This window comes from Cyprinus carpio, chromosome B15 (assembly GCF_018340385.1).
Source record: "Cyprinus carpio isolate SPL01 chromosome B15, ASM1834038v1, whole genome shotgun sequence".
Taxonomy (NCBI): Eukaryota; Metazoa; Chordata; class Actinopteri; order Cypriniformes; family Cyprinidae; genus Cyprinus; species Cyprinus carpio.
The window spans coordinates 10,492,829-10,507,443 of record NC_056611.1 but is presented as its reverse complement, the minus strand read 5'-3'; the positions used below and the strand labels follow the sequence as shown (position 1 = coordinate 10,507,443).

Below are 14,615 nucleotides of genomic sequence, written 5' to 3'. Positions count from 1 at the left end.
TTCTTACCAAACAAACTACTTAATAATGGAACAAGAAGTCACTTTTTCCTTAAATTGCCCTTTGTGTGCTATCCAAACATCAACTAATTGTAATGGAAATGCCCATTGCTCCAATTCAGATCTCTAAGAGCTGGTTCATAGTGTTTAGAGACAGTTTGAAACCAAAGAGACTCTCCGGATACCCATGGCAACATAGGAATAGACTATTTTGCCATTTTATGCTTTTGTGTTGAGAATGATTTACATTTGCCTTTGCAGAGATCTGGATTTTTCTTTTCTATTTTTATTCAAGATGGTTTTATTCTAGAACTCATCTCAAATTTATATTGTAGCCTACATTTAAAAATATATTAAGTGCAAGGGAAGCTTTATTAACCCTATATATCCTGACATATGAAATAGTAGAATTTATATATACAAACTTTTGCCGTTCAAAAGGTTGGGGTCAATAAGATTTTTTAATTTCTCATGCTTATCATCAAGACTGTATCTATTTGTTCAAAAATGCAGAAAAAAAACCCTCTAATTTTGTGAAATTTTACTGCAATTTAAAATAACAGTTAACTATTTGTATATACTTTAATGTATAAAAAAAGTGTGTTACAGCCATTCCTAGTGTGGATAACCCACTTGTTTTGGATTTATTAAAGACTGTTTCTCTGACCTACATCATTCTCTCCGACACAGAGTGTGACTGTGTGTGTATATACACTATGTATATATAGTGAATGTATACACAAAATATATATACCAAACATATATATATATATATATATATATATATATATATATATATATATATATATATATATATATATATATATAAAATAAAAACTGTATAGATCAATATAATCAAGAATAATCAAGTAAACCTAAGTTGCTTCAGTCCAGATATTTTTTAAACGTAGAATATTGCTAATAATATAAAAATGTATTCTTACATTTACTTCAAATCAGTAAACATTGCACAGCAAAATATACTGTCCATCTCTGAGGTCGTGACCCCAATGTTGAGCCCCTCTACATTACAGCAGGTGAAAGAAAATGTGTGGCTGTGTAAAAAAAAAAAACTACATTGACGCCAAACTGAGAGAAAACTGTGTGACAGCATGAGAATCTGACTCCAAAATAGCAATAGAGAAGAGCAAAACATGAACTAATAGATGCAAGTTCCGCTTTTCATCATCACCACCATTTCCTTTCATATATCTATAGAGTTTACAATACACACATACAGTTTATGTGGCTTTTCATGCCCAGCACTGCTGCTTTATTTGAAAATGAGTTCACACTGCCCTAAAAACAGTACTGAAGTCAAATCTGAAACCTGCGCCTTTTTGTGTATCGAGCTCTCTGAGGCATTACAGTAAAGCAAGATGTTCTCCTTTGATGGTGCGGTTTGATTTGATCTAAAGGATGTAGATAACTGTACTCTCAACATGCTGCTTAAAATGCCACAAGCAGATTAAATGGAAGTTATCAAATCTGTTATGAGATGTTCAAACAAACTTATTTTCAATACTATCGTTCAGTCTATCAATGATCAAAAACAAAGGCCTGAGCTCTTTACAAACACAAGGCCTGAATATGATATTATATAGACGTCATTGATCAGTTGTAACAGACTCAAGCACTGAATCATGCCAGAAGCTGTGAGTGCTTATATGACCTACTCAGATGGCAATAAAATTGCTAAAGATACTATTAGCAGAGTAATCATTACTACAGTCGAGCAATATAAAGCAAATAAACAAGAAAGGTAGATGACATTTTAATTACTGACCCAGATTTTGTGATATTCTAAAATTTATCAGCTTGTCTTCACTGACAGAGGAAAAAAAAAAAAAAAATTCTGCCTTCAAGTGCACCTGATTCACACCAATGAGCACGGCATCCGTTATTACAACATGTTACACATTCTAGTTGGAAACATAACACAGACAGAGCTTAAACAAGACAAGAATCATACTGTGAACAGTAAATTAATAAATGAATCTGATTTTTAAAAAAAAAAAAAAATAAATAAATAATTCTCATCACTTATTAATACATGATATTACAAGCAAATGTTTGTGTTACATTAAACAAATCCTTAAAGTTAGCTGTTCTGTACATCACACCTTTAAAAGGATTGAATTATAGCATGCAAATATTAAAATAACATTCAAAATATTTCATTATAATTGACTAAACTTGTTGTCCACTTACTTATCTTTATATTTGTATTGTATATCAATACATAATGTATACAGGGTATCTGATACTATCTATTTTATATAGCAGTGTTTCCACAGTTTCAGAAATTAGAGTCTCATCAAGCTTATGATTTTGCTCTGTCATTTATGTGCTCAGAACTCATAAATACAACATTTCCAACTCTACTTGAAAGGCACATACAATTCTATAAAAACTGACCTTTGGTCAATCTCCAACCCCTTGGTAAATGAGGTTTGAGACATAAGTTTAATGCACAGAAATCTCAAAAACGAAAAAATACCTCTTTGTGTACAGATACCATGTGTCACTCTAATAAGTGACCTGTCAAAAATATTTAGTTTAATTTACATTAAAAGTTCAGTTTGTAAGTAGTGAATTGCAATATCATTACAGATTTGTAATTAAAATATACATTTAAATAAATTACATACACGTTTCAATAGAAATTATATTTTAGTTGATTGTAAATACTTGTCAGTGAATTTGGCAATACACAACTAAGACAATAAACTTAATTATGCAATTTCATATAATGTTGTACTTAAATTCTACTTAATTCGATTAAAAATATAATATAATGTAATATAGTATAATAATTAGTGCTGTCAAATGATAAATTGCGATTAATCACATCCAAAATAAAGTTTTTGTTTACATAATATATGTATGTTTACTGTGTATATTTATTATGTAAATACATACACATATACAGTATATATTTTACAAATATTTACATGTATAAACATTTATATATTTAGATTCCTATATTTTACATTATATAAAAATATATTTAATACATAAAAATAGCATATTTTTTCTTAAATATATGCATGCATGTGTTTGTATTTATATATACATAATAAATATAGACAGGATACACACATATGTTATGTAAATAAAAACTTTTATTTTAGATGTGATTAATCACGATTAATTGTTTGACAGCATTTCTATAATATAATATAATATAATATAGTATAATATAGTATAATATAATATAATATAATATAATATAATATAATATAATATAATATAATATAATATAATATAATATAATATAATATAATATAATATAATATATTAACATGCATTTAAGAGGCAAAATACAATACAATAGACACACACACACACACAGATATATACATATATGTATATATATATATATATATATATATGTGTGTGTGTGTGTGTGTGTGTGTGTGTGTGTGTGTGTGTGTGTGTGTGTGTGTGTGTGTGTGTGTGTGTGATATAAGGGTATTTCCACAATAAGCACTTTTTTTTAATATACTAAAGTGTAGGCTACTTCTTTTTCACAAGGTTATGTATGAAGCAAAAGGAGATTATTGTGTGGCAGACTGGACTGAATTAATATTAGGAACAATGCCTTATTGTTTGCAACATACTGGTTTTGTTTCCAATCATTACAGTTTATACACTTACCATTTCACAAAGATAACCCTTTCAAAACCAGTTTGTTTAAGCATTTGTTTCATTGTGACGTTATGAAGTTAAATGAATGACAGAAACTGGACTGTGGCTTAATGTTTGTAGGAACTGGAGGTCATGCATGCAAATGTTTTAACAATGTTGCAAACAGCACTCGGAAGAGACATAGTAAAAAGGCTCCTCTTTAAAATAACAATACAGATAACGTAATACAATGTAATAATGTTTGAGACAGCACCCCTGGCTGCAACTTCTTAAGCCTTCAACACCTTTGAAATAGTCTTCTGTTACTAGCTAAAACAGCTCAAATAAAATCATCCCAGGGATTTTGGCAGATATTAACGTTAAATGAAATGGTGCCATGGCAACTGCGGCATAAAGACGTCAACGCGCTACACTCATTAGCGTCCGACAACTGCTTGGCTCAGCTTGGGAATTTCACCGGCCATTGTGTTTGTACGTGATGAAACAAACGCTTTTAGCTAGTTGGGTTATTTTTAGGCCGTGTGATGTCATAAGGCCTGCAAGCTGAGAAACATATCAGAAATGCCAAGCTTTTTGCGCAGAGACACAGCCTAACAACCTGAGTGACAAGAGTGGATGAGAATTCCCCGCCGCAAGAGATGACGCAATAAACAGGTGACGTCAGCAGCTGATTCACAACAACAAACACAATGCTGAGGGGTCAGTTGGAGCACAATAGGATAAAAGATTCTATTCTACTGAGCTTGGCTCTTTTAGGCTAACTCTTTTCTTCTATTCCTCCACCCTGTTCCACTTGTGCAACAGATAGTCCCATATAGCATACGCTAAAAGACAACAAACTAAAGGAGTTCTTTGCTATGCAAATCTGAACTACTAGCACGGTAGTGCCTTATAAAAAGGAAGTGTTGCTTAACTGTATTGAATGTGCAGTTGTAGTCAAAGACAATATAATTATGAAAACATATTACTTAATGTGTTACCTGTAAGCCCGTTCCGTATACGGGACGCCTACTTTTGTTTTAGTAAATCCTTATCTAATCATGACAAACTATATATCGTTGGAAAGGTCTAAGACTCCTAAATAGATATTTTACCAATGTTTTTTGTTAAAAATGATGTAGGAAAAGTAATAGATTAATTTATGACAAGAGTGCACCCTCAAAAATCTACATCATAACAGGAGTTCTGACCTTGTCAAAAAAAAAGTCTTCTTCGTTGCCTTTTTCTCTATCACACTTTAGAATAATCAGAAATAATATCAACTGAAAACTTAAAATCTCAAAATTCATCATTTAAAACCCATTTTAAAAATCAGACATTGCATTACCACGAAAATGGTACATCAATATCATGTTATAAAATGTTTTTTGTTCATGAATTATAAAAATTTTAGTTTGGAAACACTTTCAAGTCTATGTTCAAAAATGTGAGTGACAGTTAAGGGGAGACAATATAATTATGAAAACATATTACTTAAGTGACCCATTTTAATGCAATTTTAATGATTGAATTAAAATTAACATTTTAAGATAAATTATACTATAATATAATTTAATGTAACTGCAAGTAACATGCACAGAAATATTACATTTATTTTACACTTAAGTATATTCTTTATAAAATATTTTATATACAGAATTACTTTTTTATACATGTAGCAAATTATGTTTTTGATGAACTGTAAGCTAAAGGCTATTAACTAGTCAAAATTCAAAAAGCTAAAAAGTTCCCTTCGATAAGTGCCACCCCAACTTATTTTAACAGGAAATATGACAAAGACAGGAGATAAAATTGTTCATCCAACCATTGAATCTTCATTCTTATAAACTCAAGTGAAGAGAAAAGTGCAAAGCTAAAGCTACATGCTAAAGCTACTTACACGGATCAGTAAGTCTGTAAACCTCTGTAATGTTTATGTAGAATATCAGTGTTAAGAGCCTGACTTCCTGTTTGTGTTCTCACAAGTTCAAGAGGACAAGGAGGGAAAGTCTGTGGAGCTACTAAGTCAACTATTTTCTTTGTTCAATGTTCTTGCGTCAGCCCCATGCAATCATGTTGTATATATGGTGTAAGACAACTTTCCCTTTAGTCATGAGTAGATAACACAGATATAATAACAATGGTGAACATCTGTGTCATGGAAAAAGGTGTAAAAGCCAAATTTACATTCCTCACATGGCTAGAGCCCTTACGTAGAGCATGACAGCCTGCAGGACTTGTGCAAATACCAATGATACTTTCACACTAACAGTGCTTTCACATTGCTGCTGTAGCATTCCAAATTCATTGATATAGTATCAAATAAGTAACTTTAATGTGAATTAACATTTTTTAATAATTAATACAAAATATTTAAAATAAAATTCACTCACATGAACTAAACACTAAACACACCACAACTAAAATAAACCAGACTGTTAATGTACTGTAGACCAAACTGAACTCTGTATTCCAGGTTAAATGAAACTAAAACTATAGCATCTGTGGCATGCTGTCAGTCACCACGGATATTATTTTGACTCGATTTATAAAAACAAACAAAAACTGTGTTGACACATAAAGCATTTATTATGGATTGTATACTGGAAAACTGTTAAAATACACAATTATTATGTAGTTTATACATGCTAAATTTAGTGTGATAGAGTTGCTTACAGACCCAGTCCACAGAGTTATGTCAAAAATTATCTCTTGGCTATTTAAACCAGTAAACCCGGTACTTTTTGTGAAATGTGTGATAGGATTTCAAGAAGAGACATAACTACATGTTTTAATGATCTCTGCAGCAATTTTCCATGGAACAAATTCCAGTTACAGGAAATTACGCTGCGAATGCATAACCAGAAGTCCTCTAGATAAGCAAAAAGACAATTCAGACAAAATATACCACATTTTGCATGGAATAATTAGTAAAAGCTCCTTAACAAAAATACACAAGGCACGTTTTTTGCTTTTAAACAATTCTACACTATATATATTCGACTATTTATCTAAAATTTTCCTATACTTCAAAATGTAAAATTTAATTCAATTAGTTACTTGCTGTTTCTTTATAAATATTTGTGAAATTTACTATACATTTTTGAGTGAAAACTCTATATAATTTTTCCCCCATGTGTATTCAATCGGCTGATTAACTCTTTCAGTGTTAAAATTATTTTCAGTAATGAGCAACAGCATAACAAATACTGTCAGCAGAGGTTGCATATTAAGTAGAGTCACCGATTTAGTTGTATTTAACATTGACAAAGTGAATTTGAAGCAAGACATCTTTTCAAATGCACAGCAACAACAACAAAAAATACAACAACAGCGCCTGAAAGTGGGACCGGAGCCGACCACCTTCTGAACTCAACATGTTGCTTTAGATGCAAAAATCACACACACTGCAGACACACACACACACACACAGTGATTTCATTAAGCGCACAAACTTCTGTGCGCCGCCTGGGGCTGAGGCAAGGGCTCGGAAAACAAAGCAGCCTTTTTTTATTCAAGTGAACAGTAACACGAGAGGCATGGCTGGCAAGCGAAGGGGAGAAGAGGGTGGAGGGGACTCAGTCAGGGGACTAAATGGAGTTTGTGCTCCACTGTGCTGAAATGGACTTTTATGGTCCAGGCGTAAGGGAGATGAAGCAGGTAAGCCAATAGGAATGCCACATTGATCCCCAGAGCCCCCTACAATTCAGGACCTTATCACTTTGAACAGAAAAATAGAAATGAATGGGAATGGAAGTAAGGATGAGAATTTAATTTTTTTTTTTTTTTTTTTTTTGAGGGAGCTGATTCATAGACTGATTCCAGAGCCTTTGTGATTGGGTCATTAAAAAGAATTGGCTCCTACAGTATTAGTGTTTTAATAAATTCATAAGATTATTTTAGTACTTTTGAAGGAGTACATGACTGATTTAGTAAAAAGAATCAGTTGGCAATTTAATCAAATCTGAAAGACTCTTATTGTGCTGATACAATGGTACAGTGATAGTATCAGATGCTAATACTATGGCATTTCAATAGCCCATGTGAAAAAAATAAGTGTGCTTAATTGTATTGAATGTGCATGTCAAATCTTAAAAGCATTATGTATAGTTTAAAGTATTACGTATAGTAAAAGTATATTTTTTATGCTTCATTACTGTTATTTCATGCTTTGTCTAACACTAAAGTCGTTATTCTTGTTTTCTTTGTACACAAAAAGTATACTCGTAGCTTCATAAAATTAGTAGTAAAAACATGGCAGTTGCGTTACTGTCTAACAGGGTCAGAAATTTCATTTGGATTTCATAAAACAATATCTTAATTTGTGTTCCGAAGATGAATAAAGGTCTTATGGGTTTGAAACAACATGAGGGTGAGTAATTAATGACAGAATTTTCATGTTTGGGTGAACTGACCCTTTAAGTACTTCTGAGTCAGAAAAGCAATTTAATCTTTTCTTGAAAGTGTGTTAAAATCTACTCCTCTTAAAAGTGTACTACTTTTTCACAAAGGATATGCCATGGTATTGAATGATTACCATATTATGCCTCGTTGCTTGCCAATAAAACATGCTAATATTACAGTTGCTTTCTTTCATTCTTTCGTTAAAGAGAATAACAGGGCGCACAGCATTTGAGAACACACATAAATACTCGTCTGCCAGTATGACTGGAACCAGACTTCTCTCCTCACTCTGAGATCATGTGTTTACCCACTGTGGTAACCCACCCATTTAACTTTCTGCAGCAAACCTGCTTGGAAACACACAACACAAAACCTCCGTTCTTATGCCTAGCACATGCACACACTGCTCCACCTTCTCCAAATTCGCATGCACACTCCACCCACGCCTAATGTTCACACCGTCCTACATTACAGTAAATCCAAGCACACGCAAGTCTGACACCTCGTTCCACTTGTTTCTGCTCTTTTCATGCCGGAGTTAAGCTGCTTTGATTTGTATTACCATACAAAATCTCCATTCTTCCAAAGAAACCAGTTACAAACCATGGTTGGTCTGAAAAGAATATAATCCTATAATGGGATTAATTGCATACCGATTTACTCACAGCATGGCATTAAACAACACATTTCAAAACCAAAAGATGAAATTAAGGCCTTGCAATCAGTGTTTGTGTGTCTATATGCTAAACTGAGTGAACATCCTGCCAGCTAAATGTAGTCATTTAGAATGAATTGATATGCTAAATCAAAAACAGGGCCTAAATATGTTGTTTATCAGCACTATCATTTTCAAGAATATCTATCATTGCACCTAATACAGCCTAGCAGTAAAGCCACAACACCCTAATATGACTATTTTTGCATGGCCAAGCATCGTTCTAGTAAAATTCCAGTTGTTACTACTTCATAATACATTAATGTTTGCACAGTTTTATTGCACTAACAATCAATGTTAACTATGGTATTTTGGTGGAAACTGTGGTGCTGTGGGTAAGCCCAACAGTCCCCCGGATAACAGAAACCATCTGTGACCTCATAATTGGGTGACCAACATGCTGAAAGAGTAATCTGGGCACACCCCCAACATAAAACAAAAGTTTGCTTTTGTTCCTATCTTGTTTGTTTTCTCTTTTTGAACTGACAGAGGAAAGCTAATATGTCCAGGCATTATGAAACTATTGCCATTATTTGTACACAGAAATCACCGTGGCTGTGCCTTGGTACAATATGCTAATATCACGGTACTTTGACATACACCAATTGTAGTCAGTAAGTGCCATATTTATCATACACAATGGTATATGCATAGTACACTCGAAATATGGAAGTACCATTTTTGGTGTGGCTCAAAAGAACAGGCTGTTGAAATGTGTTTTTGTTAGGTGCTGAATTGAAGTGTCACAGGCAAGTAAAATATATTTTACATTAAATAATCTTGTAATTGGGTGCCATTTAATGGCCATTACATTTGCCACATCATATTTTTATTTTATTGCTTATTCAAGGTATTTTTTTTATCTCTAATTCTCATTTGCTGCATACTATCTATGAATTTCCATTGTTAAATTAAAACATAACAATATAGTATATAACATATAAACAGTCTGTTCACATCGAACACAACATTCACTGTATATTCAAATCAAAGAAGAACTTGAGTAGATTTCTTCTTATCTAAGGACCAGCGACTCTTATCTAAATCTTCAAAATTAAAATGAAATGCAAAACAGCTCTAAGCTCAGCTAAGAAAATAAGCCTAACAAAACACAATGTCAAAGATTGCCTCTCTTGTCTTTTCTCTTTTCACTTTTGTCATTCATTTCCTGTTGAGCAAATGTGTGTTTTGAATAGTCAAATGGTGGCCAGTACTGAGCGGTATATTTGCCAGGAAATACGGTCCTTCCATGCAAAGACTCTCCGTAGCCAGGCAAATCAGCCGGAGTGAGATGATTATAGCACGTGGGAGTTGAACGGTGCAGAATTACCTGTGTCTCCCCTGATATCAGACACTGTGTGCTTTACAGTGGCCACATTTGTAAGAAATAAACAAGTAGTGATTTTAAGCTAGCTGCTGACATTTCATCAGGAGTGTCCTTAAAATTCTTCTTTCTTCAGGAATGGGGATTCACTGTCTGATAGCCGACCTCCTTAACTTGTTGATCTAGAATGGATCTACAGCATGGTGGAATTGAGATGTCCATAACCTTGTTTCAACGCTAGTTACAGTCTACTGCATGAGCATTTTTGTACACAGGTCAAAAATGTGTTTTTGTACTGTTTAACTTTTTTCTGTTGAGTATAAACTGACTTGCATGCTTGCTGCAAACTGTGATTTTAATTAAGGAGGACCTGCCCATTTGTTCTTCCCCACTGAAACTACTAAAAACAACCACAAATCTGCCCTCTTTCTACTTTTATCACCCCAGGCCTAGAATACAAGGCCAGAGGTGGGTGAACAGGAGATTGATGGAGTGTTCCTCCTCCTAGGATCCAGAGAAAACCACACACATTCCTCCCTAGCGGACAACATGTGACTCAAAGGGTTAGTTCACCCAAAAAATGAAAATTAGGCTGCGTTTTACTCACACATGAAGCATCCTAGGTGTGTATGACTTTCTTCTTTCAGACGAATCCAGTCGGAGGTATATTAAAAATTGTCTTCGATCTTTCAAGCTCTGTCATTGCAGTCAGAAGGTGTTGCATTCCTTCAATCCAAAAGAAGTTAAATAAAAAGCACCCTTCCATAAAAAAAGTGTCTCACACGGCTCCGGGGTGGGGGGGGTGGGTCTTAAACAAAGGCCTCCTGTAGCGACTCGATGCATTTTTGTAAGAAAAATATCCATATTCAAAACGTAATAATCACTTTAATCTAGCTTGCGCCAACAGTTGTACAGAAGCAGTTCTGGGAGTATGACGTATGAAGTCAGCGTTGCGCATGCGCTGGTGAGTCTCGCGAAAACCATGTTTGTTTACAGGAAGGAAGCAAAGTTTCCTTAGTTTAGCAAAGGAAAATCAGTCTCCTCTTGGCTTATATCAAAATCCTCCGACATTCTTCCATGCTTTGTACTTCTAATTAGTGACCATTGTTTTGTTTTGATCTCTGCGCTGCGTTTCCGCGCGCATTACTTCTGAGTGGCGCATGTGCAAAGCTGACCTCATACGTAATTTCCCCGGAACTGCTTCCATTTACAACAGTGAGCGCAAGCTAGATTCAAGTGATTATTATGCTTTGAATATGAATATTTTTCTTAAAAAAAAATGCATCGATTCGTTACAGGAGGCCTTTGTTCACCCCCCGGAGCCGTGTGAGACACTTCTTTTTATGGAAGGGCGCTTTTTATTTCACATCTTTTGGACTGAAGCAATGCAACAACCTGCTGACTGCAATGATAGAGCTTGAAAGATCAAAGACAATTTTTAATATAACTCTGACTGGATTTGTCTGAAAGAAGAAAGTCATATACACCTAGGATGACTTGAGGGTGAGTAAAATGCAGCCTAATTTTCATTTTTGGGTGAGCTAACCCTTTAACCCTCAACCATTTGTTTCATTTTAAGTCTATATATAGTATCACTAGACACCTATTTTGCTGCCAACCACATTTCAAAACTCCTTCTAAGACCTCGTGCAGAAATCTGTCTGTAGGCAAAAAAGTCTTAAACTCTTTAAAGGTCTGTTGCATGGAGAGGTGCAGAGATGGAAGTAACAGAATTGTCTGTGAACCTGCAGTGAGAAAACAATCTCCAGTAGGAAGCCAAAGGGAGTGGTTCAGAGGCGGAGGACACACCATGGCCTCCTACTTTGGGAGGAAACAGGCTTCATTTCCTCCTCTTTATCCCATGGACAATGGCTTGCTTACGTGTTGGACCAGCAGCGAAAATAGGCTGGGCAAGGAACAAAAGGGACAGCCCATAGCCTGGTACTCTACAGATGTTTTAATTATGCATTACATAGACGGCAGAACCATTTTGTAGTTCTTTTGGGATTGAGGGACAGGAAAACTTGTTCTAGAAGAGAATAAATAATGCCTAGAGGGAGGAACTGAGTGTTGCCGCCACATTACCTTCCAAGTGAATGGAAAAAAGTGTCCATGGAACAGAGGGAGCCATTTGAATAAACAGAGAGGGAACACTGTGACTCACTTTGTCTGACGCCAGGACACAACAAAGGACTTGTTGTAATCAACTGATTTGTGAGTTAATAGGAAAAACATAGTGATGGTCAATGTTTCCCCAAGTCCAAATCACATTTATATTATTTTGTAGATTCCCTTCTGGGGCAATTTTTAAAACAAACTTTCCTCTTCATAGCAACAGTTCAAGACATTCACCTTCACATGGATAACATAACTCAAGCCTGAGTTTCCAACTAGTGAATGCAAAGCTCTATTGGACAAAGCATGGTATAGTGATACTGAAATGCTTCCTGGAAAAGAACTCTTCCTAATGAACCTTTTTAAGATGACCCTTATTATTGCCCAGAGCATGGAAATCCGATAATCAAATCATCTCACAGTCTGACTGGCTGATAAAATCTCAGATGTTAGGTACTAATGCAGGTTTGAGGTAAGTGCAGTCACGAAATGGATGGCCTGTTTTTCGTCCCATTACTGCAGAAATGGGTTCTGGACATTCCGTGCCACACTAAGACATTAAGTGAATCTAATTTTTACATCAAGGGCTTTATTCAGGTAAGATGGCCCACCTGGAGGGTTTGACATTTGGCAATTTAATCAACAATGCTTAGAGTTATTAATGCATTTTTTTTTCTTACAACCTTCCATGAGCTTACATATTAGTGCCTTCATTGGCAACACACACATCAGTGTGGGATTTTTCTGTGAAGAACTGCTGGCACGGAGTTGCCATACTTTACCACAGCATGTTCTGCATGCATGGCATATTTCTGTGGTCACCATGCATGTGAGCTAAGTAAGAAATATTGTGAATTGTGTGTGAATTGGAAACCATTTGCTTTAATGAAATCATCAAAAAAAAAAATACAATTCAGAATCTTGAAAATCATTTTAGCAGACCTGAGGGTAAACCACTACATTTCCTATATAAACTGCTGTAGATGTAGATGCTGAACTTAATACCCAAACTCTGAGGGCAAACATGCTATTTCAAAACTTGTGCAAAATTGCTAGTGCATACAGCATCAAGGGACAACGTACTGGGTGGTGCTTACCTTCTGGTCCACAATTGAGCAAGAAATTTGTTTGATGTAGGCCAGGTCTGCAGTCTGGGGTAGAAGCACAGATTCTCTAGTAAGCCCAATCTGTATCATGAAGGAGACACCGGCTGGTGCCGGAGGCCCAGAAGTTATTCCAGATGCCCCGCCGGGACCCGGGGCAACCCCCATGTCCACTGTAGGAAACCCTGGGGTTTGAGAGTTATGGACAGAAACCGGTGTCCCCTGCTGCATCACCACTGACCCAGGTGGAGATGGACCCCCAGGGGGGAAGAAGACCTGGGACATGGGTCCCGGAGACATGAAGGGACTGACGTTGGCCATGCCGAAGAGTCAAAGACAGTCAAGAGATAAGACTGGGTAGTGTGAGGCAGCAAACTCACCTACACACACCAGCAGACACTCACTCATCAACAGTGGCCGTCTTTGCTGTGTGTCCCGTGTCTACTAGAGCTTAAAAACAACTGATCCCTTTCCAGGAAGTGGCTCTTCTTTCTTCTCGCCCTCCCTTTCACAGAAAGCTCCTCTATACAGCTTTCATTCCAGAGAAGGAGCAGGTGAGAAATACAGATAAAGTTTAGCTTTGAAACTAAATGTCCTCTCCTCCTCCTCCTCCTCTTGCTGCTTCCTGTTCCCCCACTACTCCAAAGCAGCTTTGAAGAGGAAAACGTCCAAACTTCAAGGAGACACACTGGAGACAAAAAAGAAACTATAACAAATGAGATAAGCAAACAAACGCCTATAGCAGTAAGTCTGTCAACTTAAGATGGCCTCCAAGTACAGGAAATAAGCTGGAGAGAGCTCCTGGTTAGGCTTGCTTTGCAAGTCAGACTGTGTTTCAGTTTCTTGTCGTGTTGAGCTGTGTCTGCTGTGCCTCAGTGAGAAAACTACTGAGGACACTCCCTCTTCCCCCTGCCTCCACCTTCCTACTGTCTGAACCTCGCAGAGCCCTGGAGGAAGTGGTGTGACTGACAGATCTCTCGGCCAATCAGCAGAAGAGAGTGGCTCTGTGAGATCATACATATCCACTTCGGTCTCCTCCCAGTCCCACACACACCTTCTTCCCTCCCTCTTAACTTTTACGTATTTCTCTTTGTTTAACTGTTTGCCTTGTTTACTCCCCCACCCTGGAACAAATTTGTCCTCCTCTTTTGTTTGCCTGGGGCCCCACGTTAACTTGCACTCTTTTCCCAGTCACTCATTCTTACTCACTCTCTTATCGCAGTCCCATTTTCCGCATGTCCCAAATGATAGCCAGATACCTGATTTTTGTGGCATAAACATGGCTAAATGATCAACCCACGTGCAATCCTTCAGCCAGAATAATTTT

The 14,615-nt window shown here is 36.0% G+C and overlaps 1 protein-coding gene across 1 annotated transcript in view; it reads right to left on the bottom strand.

Annotated features, from left to right (window-relative positions):
• The window catches only part of prkd2 (protein kinase D2), a 38,745-nt gene extending 24,518 nt beyond the window's left edge, over nucleotides 1-14,227 (bottom strand). The window contains exon 1 of the mRNA XM_042739176.1: nucleotides 13,283-14,227. Within this exon, the coding sequence (XP_042595110.1) occupies nucleotides 13,283-13,609 (327 nt within the window). The 5' untranslated portion in view covers nucleotides 13,610-14,227. The remainder of the gene's footprint in view (nucleotides 1-13,282) is intronic.
• Nucleotides 14,228-14,615: the final 388 nt, after the last annotated feature.